This window comes from Bombina bombina, chromosome 5, assembly GCF_027579735.1.
Source record: "Bombina bombina isolate aBomBom1 chromosome 5, aBomBom1.pri, whole genome shotgun sequence".
In the NCBI taxonomy this organism is placed as follows: domain Eukaryota; kingdom Metazoa; phylum Chordata; class Amphibia; order Anura; family Bombinatoridae; genus Bombina; species Bombina bombina.
Genome location: NC_069503.1, coordinates 783,288,458 through 783,307,281, shown reverse-complemented (window position 1 = coordinate 783,307,281; position 18,824 = coordinate 783,288,458). Strand labels below are relative to the sequence as shown.

Below are 18,824 nucleotides of genomic sequence, written 5' to 3'. Positions count from 1 at the left end.
TCCAGTGACAACCACCATAGAAGAGAGTCCCTCGTCTTCTGATCTAGATTTATTTGAGGAGACGAAATTTTATAATCTCCATTCCACTGTCTGAGCATGGTCAGTTGCAGAGGCTTGAGATGAAACCGAGCAAACGGAATGATGTCCATTGCCGCTACCATCAATCCAATGACCTCCATGGACTGAGCCACTGACGGCCGAGGATTGGTCTGAAGGGCTCGGCATGTATTTCTGACCTCCGTCAAAAAGATTTTCATGGATAGAGAGTCGATTAGAGTTCCCAAGAAAGGAACCCTTGTCTGTGGAACAGGCAAACTCTTTTCCAGATTTACCTTCCACCCATGAGTCCTCAGGAAGGATAGAACAATGTCAGTATGAGACTTTGCCAGCTGATAAGACGCCTGGATCAGAATATCGTCCAGATAAGGCGCCACCGCAATGCCCCGCAGTCTTAGAACCGCCAGCAGAGACCCCAGAACCTTTGTGAAAATTCTGGGTGCCGTGGAAGTCATAAATTGACCCTCCTGAATCAATGGAAGAATGGTACGAATCGTTTCCATCTTGAAAGATGCAACTCTGAGAAACTTGTTTAGACTCTTGAGATCTAAGATAAGTCTAAAAGTTCCCTCCTTTTTGGGAACTACGAACAGATTTGAATAAAACCCCTGTCCCTGTTACAGAATTGGAACGGGACAAATTACTCCCATGGAGGAGAGGTCTCTTACACAGCGTAAGAACGCCTCTCTCTTTATCTGGTCTACAGACAATCGAGAAAGAAGAAACCTTCCTCTGGGGGAAGAATTTCTGAATTCCAGCTGGTACCCCTGAGACACTATTTCTAACGCCCAGGGATCCTGAACATCTCTTATCCAAGCCTGGACGAAGAAAGACAGTCTGCCCCTACTAGATCCGGTCCCGAATCGGGGGCCAACCCTTCATGCTGATTTGGGAGCAGCAGAAGACTTCTTGGATTGTTTACTCTTGTTCCAAGACTGAGTCGGTCTCCAAGTAGACTTGGTTTGTGAATAGTTACCTTCCTGCTTAGAGGAAGAGGAAGGAGGAATTCCCTTGAAGTTTCGAAAGGAATGAAAATTACTTTGACGACCTCCTCTCTGTTTGGATTTCTTATCTTGAGGGAGGAGATGACTCTTGCCTCCCGTAATGTCAGAAAATCTTCTTCAAGTCAGGTCCAAACAGGGTCTTCCCTTTGTACAGAATAGCCAAAAGCTTAGACTTAGATGATACATCTGCAGACCAAGATTTTAACCATAAAGCTCTGAGTGCTAAGATGGAAAATTCTGAACTCTTAGCCGCCAATTTGGTAATCTGAAAAGAAGCATCTGTAATAAAAGTATTAGCCAACTTAAGAGCTTTAATTCTATAATGTATTTCTTCTAAAGAAGTCTCAGTTTTAAGAGACTCTTCTAAACCATCAAACCAATAAGCAGCCGCAGTCGTAACAGTAATAATGCAGGCCGCCGGTTGCAATAGCAACCCCTGATGAACAATTTATTATCCATACGGTCCTTAAAAGCACAACTGTCCTCGATAGGGATAGTAGTTCGTTTTCCCAAGGTTGAAATAGCTCACTCCACCCTAGGGACCGTCTGCCAAGAGTCCCTAATGGCCTCAGCTATAGGGTACATCTTCTGGAAAACTGGAGAAGGGGAAAAGGGAATACCCGGTCTCTCCCATTCTTTAGCAATCATTTCAGAAGTTCTCTTAGGAACTGGAAATACATCCGAATAAGAAGGGACCTCTAAGTATCTGTCCAACTTACTCAGTTTCTCTGGAGGAACCACAATTGAATCACAGTCGTCCAGAGTCACCAAAACCTCCCTCAAAAACAGGCGGAGGTGTTCAAGTTTAAACCTGAAGGAAATCGCATCTGGATCCGTCAGAGGTAAGCCACTTCCTGAGTCAGAAATTTCCCCCTTGGATAGAACCTCCATACCCTCCAATTCAGAGCCCTGGGAGGGTACATCTGAGATCGCCATCAAAGCATCAGAAACTGTATTGACCATGAGGTTGTCTCTCCTACTGCGTTTCCCTTGGAGTACCGGAAAGGCAGATAACGCATCAGAAAGGGTAGATGACATGACCGCAACAATATCCTGCAGAGTGATCGCAGCAGCAGCAGCTGTAGAGGAACTTGGCGCCGCTTGAGCGGGCATTAAGGGCTGTGACTCTTGGGGAGAAAGTTGCGGCATTATTATTATTTTATTATTATTGGTTATTTGTAGAGCGCCAACAGATTCCGCAGCGCTATTAACAAAGACGGAGTACAACAAAACAATTATAGGGATCAAATGGGTAGAGGGCCCTGCCAAGAGTTGCACTGTTGTAGTCAGCTCTTGAGAAGGTGATCAACAAACAGCTGGACTCTTAGGCTTACATGCTAAGGGGGTTCAGGGGATAGCAATGGAAGAGAGGAACTGGTATAAAGTAAGGTTAGCGTAGGTTGTATGCATCCCTTAACAGTAGAGTCTTTAGGGAGCACTTGAAGCTTTTAAAACTAGGAGAGTCTTGTGGAGCGAGGCAGAGCGTTCCACAAGATGGGAGCCAGTCTGGAGAAGTCCTGTAAACGGGAGTGTGATGAGGTGACAAGAGAGGAGGAGAGTAGGAAGTCGTGTGCAGAGCGAAGGGGACGGGAGGGAGAGTATCTAGAGACAAGGTCTAAGATATAGGGGGGAGCAGAGCAGTTGAGGGCTTTGTATGTCAGAATGAGAATTTTGTGCTTGATCCTAGAGGCAAGAGGAAGCCAGTGAAGAGATTGGCAGAGAGGTGCAGCAGATGAAGAGCGACGTGTAAGGAAGATGAGTCTGGCAGAGGCATTCATTATGGATTGTAAAGGAGATAGGCAGTAGGTGGGGAGACCAGAGAGGACAGAATTGCAGTAATCGAGGCGGGAGAGAATGAGAGAGTGGATTAAAATCTTAGTTGTGTCTTGTGTAAGGAAGTGTCTAATTTTAGAGATGTTTTTAAGGTGGAAGCGGCAGGCTTTAGCCAATGACTGAATGTGAGGAGTGAAAGAAAGATCTGAGTCAAATGTGACCCCGAGACATCGGGGATGCGGGGTAGGGGTAATGATGGAGTTGTCGACAGTTATAGTGAGATTGGGAGTGGAGAGTTTAGAAGAAGGGGGGAAAATAAGGAGATCAGTTTTGGAGAGATTTAGCTTGAGGTAGTGAGAGGACATCCAGATGGAGATGTGAGAAAGACAGTTAGTGACACGGGTTAGCAAGGGAGGAGAAAGGTCTGGTGCAGAGAAGTAGATTTGGGTGTCATCGGCATACAAATGATATTGTAAACTGTGGGACTTTATTAGGGAACCTAGTGATGACGTGTAGATTGAGAAAAGAAGGGGACCAAGGACAGAGCCTTGCGGTACTCCGACAGAAAGTGGTGACGGGGCAGAGAAGGCCCCAGAGAAGGCTACACTAAAGGTACGGTTTGACAGGTAGGAAGAGAGCCACGAAAGGGCTTTGTCACATATGCCGAAGGATTGGAGGGTTTGGAGCAAGAGAGGGTGGTCAACAGTGTCAAAGGCTGCAGACAGATCAAGGAGGATAAGCAGAGAGAAGTGGCCTTTTGATTTTGCTGTAAGTAGGTCATTGGTAACATTAACAATTGCTGTCTCTGTGGAGTGACGGGGACGAAATCCAGATTGCAATGGGTCAAGGAGGGAGTTTATTGTAAGGAAATGGGATAGGCGTGCATAAGCTAGATTTTTGAGAAGCTTTGATGCAAGAGGGAGGAGGGATATAGGGCGGTAGTTGGATGGGGAGGTAGGATCAAGGGAAGGTTTTTTGAGGATAGGTGTGACCAGTGCATGTTTCAGCGATGAGGGAAATATACCGGTGCTGAGGGAGAGGTTCAAAGTATGTGTGAGTATAGGAGTAAGGGTGGCAGAGAGGGAGGGGACTAGCTGTGAGGGGATAGGGTCAAGGGGACAGGTAGTGAGGTGAGAGCGCAGTATAAGTGCTGAAACTTCTTCCTCAGTAACTGGGGAGAATGAGCTAAGTTTAAGGTTATGTGGGTTGTGGTTGATTGAGAGCATTTGAGGGGGTGAGAGAATGGAATTATGTTGAGAGCTGATTTAATTTCTGATGGAGTCGATTTTGTAATTGAAGTGGTTGGCAAAGTCTTGAGCTGACAGAAGTTGTATTAGGTGGGGAAGGGCGGAAAAGAGTATTGAAAGTGGAGAACAAACGTTTTGGGTTTGAAGAAAGATGAGAGATAAGAGTAGAGAAATAGTGTTGCTTATCGAAATTAAGGGCAGAGTAGTAGGAGTTCAAGATAAATTTGTAACGTTGAAAATCAGCTGAACTCCTAGATTTTCTCCAGTGTCACTCAGTAGTACGGGAACATCTGCGTAGGTATTGTGTCAGAGGAGTATGCCAGGGCTGAGGATGAGCGTTTGATTTCCTAGCTATGGTAAGAGGGGCGAAATTGTCAAGGACGGATGTAAGGGTGGAATTATAGTGGCAGATAGATTAGTCAGGGCATGAAAAGGAGGAGAAGGATGAGAGGAGAGGTTTGAGGGAATTAGAAAGCTGTTGTTGATCTAATGACATAATGCTTCTGTGAAGTTTGGTGTGAGGAGCAGAAGGAGGGAGAGTTGTAGGGAGGGATGATATGTTGCAAGTAAGGAGATGGTGGTCAGAAAGAGGAAAGGGGGAGTTTGTGAAGTTTGAGATGGTGCATCGATAGCTAAAGATCAGGTCAAGGGAGTGACCATCTTTGTGAGTGGTAGAATCAGTCCATTGTGACAAACCGAAAGAGGAAGTGAGTTGCAGAAGTTGTTTTGCAGAGGAGACAGTGGGATTGTCAAGAGGGATGTTTAAGTCACCAAGAATGAGGGAAGGGGTGTCTGAGGAAAGGAAATAAGGTAGCCAGCCAGCCAAGTGATCTAGAAATTGAGTTGAGGAGCCAGGAGGACGGTATATGACTGTAACACGTATAAAAAGAGGAGAGAATAAGCGAATCATGTAGGTTTCAAATGAGGAAAATGTGAGGGAAGAGATGGGATGTATTTGTTGAAAGGTGCAATGAGAGGAAAGTAAAATACCTACACCACCTCCTTGTCTATTACCAGACCTAGGAGTGTGGCTGAAGTGGAGACCCATGTGACAGAGCAGCAGTGGATGCTGTGTCTAGGGGAGAGAGCCAGGTTTCTGTTAGGGCCAAAAGGTTGAGGGAGAGGGAGATAAAGAGGTCATGTATAGAAGTGAGTTTGTTGCAAACAGAGAGAGAGTTCCAAAGTTCACAAGTGAAAGGGGAAGTGGCTTTTGATGCAAGAGGAAGTATTATTATTATCATTTATTTGTATAGCGCCGCCAAATTCTGTAGCGCTGGGTACAAAGATTTGTGATACAATACAAAACATAACAAGACTAAACAAATCTAGCACAGGAGGAAGAGGGCCCTGCTCCGGAGAGCTCACAGTCTATAGGTTTAGGGTGCAGAGACATAAGGTTGGGGTAGCTTGTTACATTGGTTGTATTTGCAGCAGTGAGTCAGGCAGTTCATGTACATGCATTAGCTTGGTTCGGATGCGGGATGGAGGAGAGATGGTAAGCCTCTCTGAATAGGTGGGTTTTCAAGGATCTTCTGAAGCTATACAAGGTTGGAGACAGTCTGATGGAGCGGGGTAGAGCGTTCCAGAGGACAGGAGCAGCACGTGTGAAGTCTTGGAGGCGGGAGTGGGATGTAGAGATAACAGGAGTGTAGAGACGTAGGTCAGCGGTTGATCGAAGAGGACGGGATGGGGAGTATTTCACGATGAGAGAGGAAATATAGTTGGGAGTTAGACTGTTGAGTGATTTGTAGGTTAGGGCTAATACTTTAAATTGTATTCTGGAGTGTATGGGGAGCCAGTGTAGAGACTGGCAGAGCAGAGCAGCTGATGTAGATCGTCGACTTAGGTGGATGAGTCTAGCAGAAGCATTCATAATAGATTGGAGGGAGGAGAGGCGGTGTTTTGGAAGGCCATTTAAGAGTAGATTGCAATAATCAATGCGTGACAGGATGAGGGAATGAATAAGTATTTTTGTAGTTTTTTGAGTAAGGAAGGGACGAATTCTGGAAATGTTGCGTAGGTCTGAACGGCAGGATTTGGCAAGCGTTTGTATATGTGGGTTGAATGTGAGTTCTGAGTCTAGTGTGACCCCAAGGCAGCGGACCTGGGGTGAGGTGTTGAGAATAGAGTCTCCAACCATCAGAGAAATGTCAGGTGTCGGATGTCTTGAAGAGGGGGGAATAAGAAGCAGCTCAGTTTTGGACAGATTGAGTTGGAGGTAGTGGAAAGACATCCAAGAGAAAATTGCAGAGAGGCAGTCAGAAATCTGGTTGAGTAAAGAAGGAGAGATATCAGGAGAGGAAAGCTAGATTTGGGTATCATCAGCATATAGGTGGTACTGGAATCCAAAGGAGGCTATAAGTTTTCCAAGGCAGGATGTATAAAGAGAGAAAAGCAGAGCCTTGCGGTACTCCAACTGAGAGAGGCATAATATCACAAGATATTTTGTTAAAGGAAACTGAAAACGAGCGGTTTGAAAGATATGATGCAAACCAGGAGAGGACTGTGTCTCGGATGCCAAATGAATGTAGTATTTTTAGGAGGAGAGGATGGTCAACTGTGTCAAAAGCTGCGGACAGGTCAAGAAGAATTAGTAAGGAGTAATGGCCTTTTACTTTGGCTGATAACAGGTCATTTGTTACTTTAGCAAGAGCGGTTTCTGTTGAGTGTTTAGAGCGGAAACCAGATTGTAGTGGATAAAGTAAGGAGTTAGTTGTGAGAAATTGAGTTAGCCGATTATAGCCTAGTCCCAATAATTTTGAAGCAAAGGGAATTAAGGAGACCGGTCGATAGTTAGAAGGCGTGGAGGGGTCAAGCAAGGGCTTTTTTAGGATTGGTATGATTGACGCATGCTTGAATGTGTCAGGAAATATGCCAGCAGTGAGGGATTGGTTAAAGAGATGAGTTAGGGTAGGGGTTAGTGAAGCAGAGAGAGGGAATAAGTTGTGAAGGAATAGGGTCAAGTGGGCAGGTTGTGAGATGAGCCGAGGATAGGAGTGCAGAGACTTCTTCCTCTGTTACAGAAGGGAAATAGCATAGATTTTTGTTAATAGAAGGGGTGGGTAGGATCACTGGGTTTGAGGGGTTCGAGGTGCAGATCTCTTTTCTAATGGTGTCAATTTTATTTTTGAAGTGATCAGCAATAATTTGAGCAGTGGGGTTGGTAGTGGGTGGGGGGGCAGGCGGACGTAGAAGGGAGTTAAAGGTTGAGAACAGTTTTCTGGGGTTGGATGCGTGAGATGACACAAGGGAGGAGAAATAGACTTGTTTTGCCAGGCTGAGCGCAGAGTTGTAGGACTTAAGGGTGAATTTATAATGTTGGAAATCAGCAAAGGTGCATGATTTCCTCCACTGCCGTTCAGCGGCCCGTGAGCATCGCTGAAGATATCTGGTCTGTTTAGTGTGCCACGGTTGCCGTCGTGTGATTGATGTACGTCGAAGAGTGGAGGGTGCAGTTTTGTCAAGTGTTGATTTTAGTGCCGAATTATACTGTAGAGTCACGAGGTTTGGACAAGAGAGGGATGAAATGTCAGAGAGCAGAGGACTCAGTTGAGTGGAAAAGTCTGTGAGATCCAAGTCATTTAAATTCCTGTGAGGTAGCAGTTTTTGGGGGGCTTGCAAAGATGTAGCAGGTAGAGTGAGAGAGAGAGTTAATAGATGGTGGTCAGAGAGAGGAAAGGGGAAGTTAAGGGAGTTGGAAACAGCACAAAGATTTGTGAAGACCAGGTCTATGGAGTTGCCTTCACAGTGTGTTGGAGATGTTGTCCACTGGGACAGGCCTAAAGAGGTGGTAAAGGATAGAAGTTTAGAGGCAGCAGGCGTGTTAGGCTTATCAAGGGGTATGTTGAAGTCCCCTAAGATGACAGAAGGGACATTAGAAGAGAGAAAATGTGAGTAAGGTTGTCAGAGTTTTGTTTTTTGAGTCTGTGGGATGGTATACATGGATGTGCACGGCTAGGCAGTTGTTGGGGACCAGGATTAGGGGAGATGTCACCAGCAGTTAATAAAAGCAAGAGGGCGAGTGACAAGAGATGAGATACAGATTTGCAGTAGTGAGACTGCTTTTGAGACAAGGTGCAGGGGGGAGAGAGAGTGTTTAGGAATAGGTAAAGTTCATGAGTACAAAAGTATGGTGAGTTTAAGAGAGATGGGCTAATGAACAGTTCAGGTAGAGAAGGAGTAATTGAATAATGTAGTTTGTTATAGAGACAGAACTCAGCAAAAAGGAATAAGAAGATATTAGGCATTTTTACAAAAGAGGGAACAAGTTAAACACATAAGGCACAGTATTACAGTAGCAATTGCATTAGAAAACAATAATGTATATCAAACATAATATTACAAAGGTACCTGCCTTTTTCTTGCCCCTTGCCCAATCCTTGTTCAATTCTTGTATAATCCTATTGCTAGTGCCTCACTTATAAAATGTTCACTTAATTCTTGTATAATTCTATTGCTAGTGCCTCACTTATAAAATGTTCACTTAATTTTTGTATAATTCTATTGCTAGTGCCTCATTTATAAAATGTTCACTTAATTCTTGTTTAATTCTATTGCTAGTGCCTCACTTATAAAATGTTCACTTACTTCTTGTATAATTCTATTGCTAGTGCCTAAAAATGTTTACTTTGAAAATGTGAACATATGTTGTTATAGCAATGCACAGCCCAGTGCAGTGCACATCCCAGACTGGTATGAAAGATATGCAGGGAGGGCAGTCAGCTGAGTCCACTAAATTTAGTTGATTGCTAATCAAAGACAATTGGAAAGGCCAATTGGAAAGTTAGATTCTGGTCTGGTCAGGGTGAGATGTTAAGTAAACAGACAGTAAAATTTGGGGGAGGTTAAAAACTATGGAATAAGACAGCTATACATTTTAGAATAATAGCAAGTATTGATAAGGATTGAACATCACATTGCAATTAAATGAACATTAGAAATAAGACATTGAATAACAGTACAACAGATGTGGCATACTCAGTCTCGTCAGCCGAAACCCTGAGAAACATCCGCCGTAGATATACTTTTATTAAAGAAAATCTGCTCTCGAAACTGTAATGCCCTCTCAGTGCATGAGGGACAAAAAGTAACAGGGGTTCCACATTAGCATTCAAACACATAGAACATATGCTGCTTTGAAGATCATCCATGACAACAAATAAGCAAATGCAATTTTGGTTGTGACACTAATAATTATGTGATGTATTCAAAACACAGATAATGTGCAATCAGCTTAACATAAATGATAACAAAAAACTTTTGAAATCCGAGTGTACTGTGCCTTTAAAAATAAGTGTTTCAAATTTTACTGCACAACACTCGATAATGTAGAAGAAACTGCGTTTTTACTTTCTAAAATTTAACTCTCTGAACCTGAGCAATTCTTTTGAAACAATAATCAACCTCTTGCACCACCTCGCTACAGCTCTGCTGCGGTGCCTTCCTGTCCCCACGAGACAACACTATCTGCTTGTTTGCGGCGTGCCTGAGACCGCCTGTGATATTACTGCATGCGGTCTTAGGAAAAACCAGAGCCGCGAGACACACTGCCGATCGGGTCACTTCCTGGCAGAATAACAACAGCGCGGCTAAGCGTGCGAACGACAAGCCCCGTCCTTCGTGGGCGGTAACTAACACGAAGTAACCCAGTAAAAAATCTGCATAGAAAAACTAGCTTTCACTTCGTTTTTCTTTAAGACTTTCCAATGCCAGTGAAAAAATGCAAAATGTCCCCTCTAGCACACTGCCTATAAAACAAATACCAGAGCAGAATGTACTGGAGTATACAACTCCAAGCTATAGGTCCCCAGCGTCAAGCCCACACTCCATCCAGCCGGGCTAGTAGTCCTGCAGAGTGATTGCAGCTATAAACAGCCCACAGCAATAATGGCCTTCACAGAGTAATGAGGGAATATACACATGCCTATAAGAATTTGAGCAAGTTGATTACCCTTACTTTATATAGAAAATAAAGGACAGTCTGTTCTGACTGCACATACCTCGATGCTGAGCAACAGCATGATCTGTCCCACACGATGAAGAGGTCCTTTTCATCTCCTCCTATAGATCTGTGGGAAAAAACAGGGTCTTAGATAATATCTGCTAAGACCATCATCAGCAGGGCAGCACAAAGTATGGGAGGCGCAGAGAGAATGAAATCTCCCCAGTTCCCATTGCTTAAAAGCCACCTGTAGCTCTACTCTAGAGGATGACCAGGAATACAGCTACACCCTGAATAAAATAGCACTCACTGGTACCATTTTAAAAACAATAAACTCTTGATTGAAGAATCTAAACTAACACCTCACTTTGCTTCTTCCTATCACTAACACAATCAAGGAGAATGACTGGAGTGGGAGGGAAGGGAGGAGCTATATATACAGCTCTGCTGTGGTGCTCTTTGCCTCCTCCTGCTGACAAGGAGGCGATATCCCACAAGTAAGGGTTAAATCCGTGGACTCATCGTATCTTGTAAAAGAAAAATGTGATAGGACACTTGTGGAAGGATATACAACCCAAAAGGTATCCAATATCAAAGTCACTTAATAAAGCAATAACGTATATCTAAGTGAAAAGGCTCAGGTATTAAACTTCCAGTTAAAGATGGACCAGGGAACATCAAGATGGATTAAAAAGTTTATTCATCAACTCTCACTACCTGTATGAAAGAAACTATTTTTACAAAGGTAAATATGTATTATCTGGTTGCGACTCTTTTGTAACTTTAACAGCCATTACCGATTAAGTATTATCCATTTGAGAAAAAAAATAAAATGAAGTTAAAAATAAGTACAAAATTATCTATTCAGTTGATCTAATATTTCCATACCCTTGTTTTTTTGAAAATAGAAGTCGTAAAGCTGCTCGTAGTCTGGTAGTTTGGGGTAGTATTCCTTCCCCTTTTTCAGATGTTTCACACAAAGTCATTATACTGATACCCAATGTATCTTCCATGCCAGCAAAGCCCTATAAGAGAAAAATAAAACATTTCAGATAAGGCTTTAGTAAATATTTTTAAATGTTCTAACACATGTAGTAAAACATAATTTATGCTTAACTAATAAATATACTTCTTTAAAGATGGAGAGAGTTCACATATCACTTGTAAGATAGTTTGCATTCCCATCAGGAGGAGGCAAAACACCCCTACATTGCAGAGCATTACTCTATCCAATCTCCCAGTAGTCCCCTGACAGTCTGAGATACAAATATAGCAAAACAGAGTAGGGAAACCTAGAAAAACAGCAAAGGACAAAAACTGGACAAAAAGTACAAAACAGGCCTGACGCCAACTGAAGGTAATAATAGTTGGGGGAGCTTGTGGTCTCTCACCACCATGAAAGAAACAAATTTATCAGGAAATAATAATGTTTTCCTTCTTATGATGTGAGAGTCCACAAATCATCACATGTGAAATTCTAATACCCATGTACTCAAGTCCATGAGAACACTAGAATAACGCAAACTAGTAAATTAATGCAGGGATGAGATTAATCAGGCATGATGGCATAGCTGAGGTATACCCCAAGAGAAGGCCAAACTAAGTGAGCTGGTTGCATGGGTGACAGCAAGATTGTGCGTGCTAGTGTCAGTACCATAACCTCGTAAAGTGACTCTACCCATTTTTCTTAAAGTCCCTTAAAATATGCTAATGTTCCTAAATTAGTGTGTAAAACCAACACAACTTGTGAACTCTGTGTATAGATATACAGGGAACAGCCAGTGGGCCAAAAAAGGTAACATTTCTATTTACCTGCAACACCTTTCTCTACCTTGTATTATGACTAACTACTTCGGGGAGATAATATTGGTAACATTCCTATGTCTCCACAAATCTGTACACAGTTTAAAGTCATCATTATTACGATCGACTTGGATGATGGATTTTTTTCATGGATGCATTGGGGTTTAAAGTATCTAAGGTTAAGTAGCCATAGGATGCAGATTTCACAGAGTCCGATATTACACCAATGACAAAGCGTGTGGTATTGCTCCAATCAGATGGAGACTTTCTTACGGACGTGAATCATGCATGTTAATCCACCACTGTCAAGGTGAATTGCTCTACTCCAATCGGATGAATACTTTTGTATGGGCGTGAACTAAGCCCGTAACCGATTGGAGGACATGAAGGTGGAACCTGGGAAAGATCCCGGATTGGCTACTGACCGGTGTTCTGGGGAGATATTAAGCTCCGAACATCGGAGCCTCGGCTTACTATTTTTAGATTTGGAATGTGAAACATTGACAAAGGCTTTTTAATAGCCGAAACGCGTTTGTACAGCACGTTCTCTACCGGCTCACCCTATCACTCCAGCCACCTGATGCCGACGCTTCCAGTTATCGGCCAGGAAACAGAGGAGTGTTAGGAGGGCCAACTTTGCTTTTATTTTAGTATAATAGGTGGTTGTGGGTAGCATAATTTAACCACTAGGGATGTTTATCCTGGTTTTACTTAATAATAATAAAGTATGATTGTTCTTATTTTATATCTTCAATTAAAGTGAGAGTGAGTGCTACAGTAACCCCTTACTTTCCTGTCCCTTTGTTCCTTATATAGATTTGAGGGGTAGCACCGGAATTTTATAATTCCTATCTCATCTATCATTACAGTGTAGTGCCAGTTTGTCTTTCTTTTTGTTCCTAGTATTATATACCCATGTGAGAATCGCACTCACATTTTCTATAAACTAGAGCACACACTTTTGTAACTAATGGCTTCTTTTGATTTAGGGGCAGAAATGCTCCAATGGACTAAAGATATTACTAATTTAACGTCAGAGTTAAAAAATAAAACCCCTACAGAAATGAATGACACTTTAGAATGGTTTGAATCTTTGAAACAACTTAAAAAGATTAGAAGGAAACAAATTAAAAAGCAATGGAATATTGGCATGTATAATTTTTATAAAGAGAACAATGTCATCCCACGAGGATTACGCTTAAAATTGTTTCCTTCTTTTCAAGATTTCAAACCTGAATTTAAACTAAAGTGGGAAACTGCACTTACAGAGTGCTCTCTCAAACTCATGGGGTATTTAACGGAACATGAATTAGATAAACTTAAAGAAATTAATGAGGGTATTTCTTCCATTTGTGATGATTTGAAACAATATGAGGTTAATGAGGATTTTCAGAAATCTTACAAAAAAATTAAGGCTGAGGTGGAAAAGTTTGCACGTTTTATATCGGAAAGAAAAGAGCGCAAAATAGATAGAGACCTCAAAGATTATTCCTCTGAAAACATTTACTCATGGGGTAAAAATACTAATGTGAATTCTGATACAGATATATCTGAAAGAGAAGGTGATAGTACAGATGTAGAAGCATCCGACGGAGAATCTGTACCAAGACCTATTCTTAAAAATAGAATCAAGCCTCACAAAGTAAAGGACGCTAGTATCCCTTTAGGCGTAGAACTAGAAGGGGGCGTAAAAGCAAAACCCAGAACCAGGAGGCAAGTGAAATTCACACAAAAACCATCGTATCACAAGAAACAAACACCACTGAATTAAATATCATTAATCTCTCCAATTTAACTCTGACTCCAGAACAAATATCAGTCCTTAAAAAAGGCCTATCTTTCATACCCACACCACCATTTAATAAATTTGAGGCAATAAAAGATCTACACCTTTTCACTAGAAAGGTTTTGTTGAAAAAATATTTTAGTAACTCTGAGTATGACCAACTAAATGATGCTGACCGATTAGCCATCAGTGATTTAATATCACTGTTAGAGGAATCTATCAGTGATGTGGAAATTGAAAAGAACAACAGTTGGCGTTCTATTTTGAAGGCTAAATCAAAATTTGTACCTCCAAATAACACATCACATAGTGCACTAACTTTTCTTAATTTAGTGTGCCAAGACATTCTTCAGATTCAGGAACACGTAATAAATTCTAATTACAACCTAAGTAGAGAAGAAAATCAGGCACTAAAACAATTAACTGAAATGAAAAATGTGCAGATTAAGGGTAGTGATAAGGGAGGCAATATTGTTATTTGGCCTGACACTATGTACCGAGAGGAAGCATTACGCCAACTAAACAATCCTATGAATTACAAGACTCTGTTGTGTAATCCTATGGACATGTTCTTAAACAGCTATAATAAACTGATAAATTCAGCTCTAACTGAAGGCCTAATTGATCAGAAAGAATTTAATTTCCTTGAGACCAAAAAACCCATAATTGCCACACTGTATTTATTACCGAAAATACACAAAGATGTTTCCAAGCCACCCGGAAGACCAATAGTCTCCGGGATAGGCTCCTTAACAGAGAAAGCAAGTAGATATATTGATGCTAGACTCAGATACATTGTGGAATCCCTTCCATCATATACAAGGGACACAATGCATCTTTTAAATAAAATAAATGATCTAAAATTAGATATGAATTCTTCATTGTTGGTAACATGTGATGTGGAGTCGCTCTACACGAGTATTAAAACTGAATGGGGATGTAGAGCGGTCTCTTACTATCTTGAGAAAAATACCAAAATGAGTCAGGAGGTCAAGGAGTTTATCCTAACATTATTGGAATTTGTTTTAACACACAATTTTTTCGTCTTTGACGACAAATTCTATTTACAAACTTGTGGTACGGCCATGGGCACTTGTTGTGCCCCAACATACGCCAACATATATCTGGGCTGGTGGGAGGAAACGGTGGTATTCCATGAGAACCACCAACATCTTACCCGTTACATATCCCACTGGTCCAGATATATAGATGACATATTTTTTGTATGGAATGGCCCGGAAGACCTCCTGACAGAATTCATAAGGATTCTCAATATTAATCCGTTTGGATTGTATCTGACCTCAACTGTAGAAAAATCTAAAGTGGAATTTTTAGATCTGTACATCCAAAAGTCTGATAATGCAATTATAACAAACGCATATAGAAAACCCACATCAACAAACAACATCCTACATGCTAGTAGTTACCATCACCCGAATACTATTAGGGGATTACCTATGGGGGAGTATATACGTTTGAGACGTAATTGTAGTACTATTGAGAATTTCAAAGAGTCAGCAAGAGACCTGAGACAGAGACTACTTGAACGTGGGTATTCGAGGAAATTATTGGCCAAGGCATATAATAATGCTTTACGCAAAGACCGTAAGGAGTTATTAACTCCCAAAGTTAAGACAAATGACACCCCCCTGAGGTTTATTACCACCTACTCACCAGTAAGTAATGAGATCACAAACATTTTGCAAACACATTGGCATGTCCTTACTCAGGACACCCTATTAAAACCATTGTTACCCAATAGGCCCTTGATAACATATAGGAGAGCTAATAATCTTCGTGACAAGTTGGTGAACAGTCACTATGATAGAAATGCCAAAAGAAATCCTAGTAACAAAGGGTCCTATGCGTGCGGGCACTGCAAAGTGTGCCAACATATGGTAAAAAAACAATCAATAGTGGATAGATTTGGTAAAACGTGGCCTATTAAAGAATACATCAATTGTCAGAGTACCAACGTGATTTACTGCTTATCATGCAGTTGTAATTTATTTTACGTTGGTATGACTACACGCTGCTTGGGCACACGTATGACCGAACATCTAAGCAATATAAGGACAGCCCAGAGAGATGTAGAAAAGAAAAAACAAATCACTAGTGTGGCTAAACACTTCCTACAGTCTCATAATGGGAATACCAATGTAATGAAATGTTGGGGTCTTGAAAAACTAAAACCAGGAATAAGAGGGGGTGAGACTGAACAAAGACTCCTTAAAATGGAAACTAAATGGGTCTTTAATCTGAACACGGTCATACCAAATGGTATGAATGAATTCAACAATTACTGGGTGTATATCTGAAATAACCAATAGCATCTATAGGTCATCTTTAATATTTATAATCATCAGATTGATAATCTCTGTTCTAGGATAGAGATGTGATATTACACATGACTATCGGTTCAGTTTTTTGTTAATCATAACTGATGATGTTTGTGATACTATTCTATAAAATTAGCCACATTTTGTATGGCATGATAAAAGGAGCAATACGATAAGCTTTAAACTACTAAGAGCTATTACCTTTGGTATTCTGCCAATTATATACAGTCTACTAGAATCTATGGCTATTTCATATACAGTGGTTATGTATAGTATCGTAGAGGAGGGATGGAACATATCTCCAGGATGATATGTAGTTATAAAATAGAACTGATATATTGAACCTGATCAACTGTCCTATTTTGGGAGCTAATTTTGAGCTTCCACAGGGTCGAGGTTGGGGGTCTAGGATTTTTATAATTTCTTTTACTTTACATCCTTATTTTTGTGTCTTTCCCTCGTCAATAAATTTAATTTTGACCTAAACAATTTCCACCATCTAGTATACATTGATGATTGTTTCACGGAATGGTCGTTTGTGGAGTGAACTTTGTAACAATTAATGCCCCCATATACAAAGGGGTAATGTTTTTACTCCTTCCTATGCCTATAAGAGACTGAAAAAGAATTTATGCTATATAGGTATAGTCCAGTATATGAAGGTGAAACACACAGAGATGTGCATAGGATTATATGTTTAAGTGTAATATTATGGTCTGCTGGTACTTATCGGATACGAATACATATCTTTGTATGGATTTTACGTATCTAAACACAGAGTATTTCAAGCCCACAAAATACATAACTAACTACTTCGGGGAGATAATATTGGTAACATTCCTATGTCTCCACAAATCTGTACACAGTTTAAAGTCATCATTATTACGATCGACTTGGATGATGGATTTTTTTCATGGATGCATTGGGGTTTAAAGTATCTAAGGTTAAGTAGCCATAGGATGCAGATTTCACAGAGTCCGATATTACACCAATGACAAAGCGTGTGGTATTGCTCCAATCAGATGGAGACTTTCTTACGGACGTGAATCATGCATGTTAATCCACCACTGTCAAGGTGAATTGCTCTACTCCAATCGGATGAATACTTTTGTATGGGCGTGAACTAAGCCCGTAACCGATTGGAGGACATGAAGGTGGAACCTGGGAAAGATCCCGGATTGGCTACTGACCGGTGTTCTGGGGAGATATTAAGCTCCGAACATCGGAGCCTCGGCTTACTATTTTTAGATTTGGAATGTGAAACATTGACAAAGGCTTTTTAATAGCCGAAACGCGTTTGTACAGCACGTTCTCTACCGGCTCACCCTATCACTCCAGCCACCTGATGCCGACGCTTCCAGTTATCGGCCAGGAAACAGAGGAGTGTTAGGAGGGCCAACTTTGCTTTTATTTTAGTATAATAGGTGGTTGTGGGTAGCATAATTTAACCACTAGGGATGTTTATCCTGGTTTTACTTAATAATAATAAAGTATGATTGTTCTTATTTTATATCTTCAATTAAAGTGAGAGTGAGTGCTACAGTAACCCCTTACTTTCCTGTCCCTTTGTTCCTTATATAGATTTGAGGGGTAGCACCGGAATTTTATAATTCCTATCTCATCTATCATTACAGTGTAGTGCCAGTTTGTCTTTCTTTTTGTTCCTAGCTGCAGGCTGTAATCAGCAGAAGGCTCATCCACTGTATTAAAAACATAGTTCCAATGGTCTTGAAAGAGTAGCACACTGTAGACCAGGGTAATAGCAGATCATTCCGCATTTCAGTGAGGCAAGGGGGAACTTTTGAGGAGGGGGAAAACAAGTCTTAGACAGGTTAGAGAACCCCTATCAAATGACGTGTAGAAATGAGTACTTCTTAGTTTCACCAACTCCATCATGGAGGCAAAACAAAGTGTCAGGGGAATTCTGGAAGATTGTGTGCAGCAAAGCTCCAAATTGTTTTGTCTAATCCTGGTGGCTAGGAAATATACCCAACAAACACATGTTTGTTCGTGAACTCTCACCATCATATGGAGAGAAAAAAAAAATCATTTATGTAAGAACTTACCTGATAAATTCATTTCTTTCATATTGGCAAGAGTCCATGAGCTAGTGACGTATGGGATATACAATCCTACCAGGAGGGGCAAAGTTTCCCAAACCTAAAAAAATGCCAATAAATACACCCCTCACCACACCCACAATTCAGTTTAAAGAATAGCCAAGTAGTGGGGTGATAAAATAAGGAGCAAAAAATCATGCAAAAAGAGGAACTGGAAATATAATTGTGATTTTATACAAAAATCATAACCACCATAAAAAGGGGTGGGCCTCACTGACTCTTATCAATATGAAAGAAATGAATTTATCAGGTAAGTTCTTACATAAATTATGTTTCCGTTTATGTATTTGGCAAGAGTCCATGAGCTAGTGACATATGGGATAGAAATACCCAGGATGTGAAAGACCACAGAAGAGTCATTAGAAAGAGAGGGATAAAATAAAAACAGCTATTTCCGCTGAAAAAAATTAAATCCACACAAAAAAATAACTTAAAAAATTCACATAAATTACAAAAAAAAAAATTAAATCATAAGCAGAAGAATCAAACTGAGACAGCTGCCTGAAGAACTTTTCTACCTGTTTCAAAAGAAGCAAATACATCAAAATGGTAAAATTTAAATGTATGCAAAGACCACCAAGTTGCTGCTTTGCAAATCTGATCAACCCGAAGCTTCTTAAAAGCCCAAGAAGTGGCGACTGATCTAGTAGAATGAGCTGTAATAATCTGAGGTGGAGATTGACCCGCCTCCAAATAAGCCTTGTGAATCAAAAGCTTTAACCAAGATGCCAAAGAAATGACAGAGGCTTTCTGA

At 41.0% G+C, this 18,824-nt stretch overlaps 1 protein-coding gene across 1 annotated transcript in view; it reads right to left on the bottom strand.

Annotated features, from left to right (window-relative positions):
- The window catches only part of RTTN (rotatin), a 1,186,344-nt gene that overhangs the window by 793,461 nt on the left and 374,059 nt on the right, over positions 1-18,824 (bottom strand). Inside the window, exon 18 of the mRNA XM_053714873.1 lies at positions 10,911-11,047. Coding sequence (XP_053570848.1) covers positions 10,911-11,047 — 137 coding nt within the window. The remainder of the gene's footprint in view (positions 1-10,910; positions 11,048-18,824) is intronic.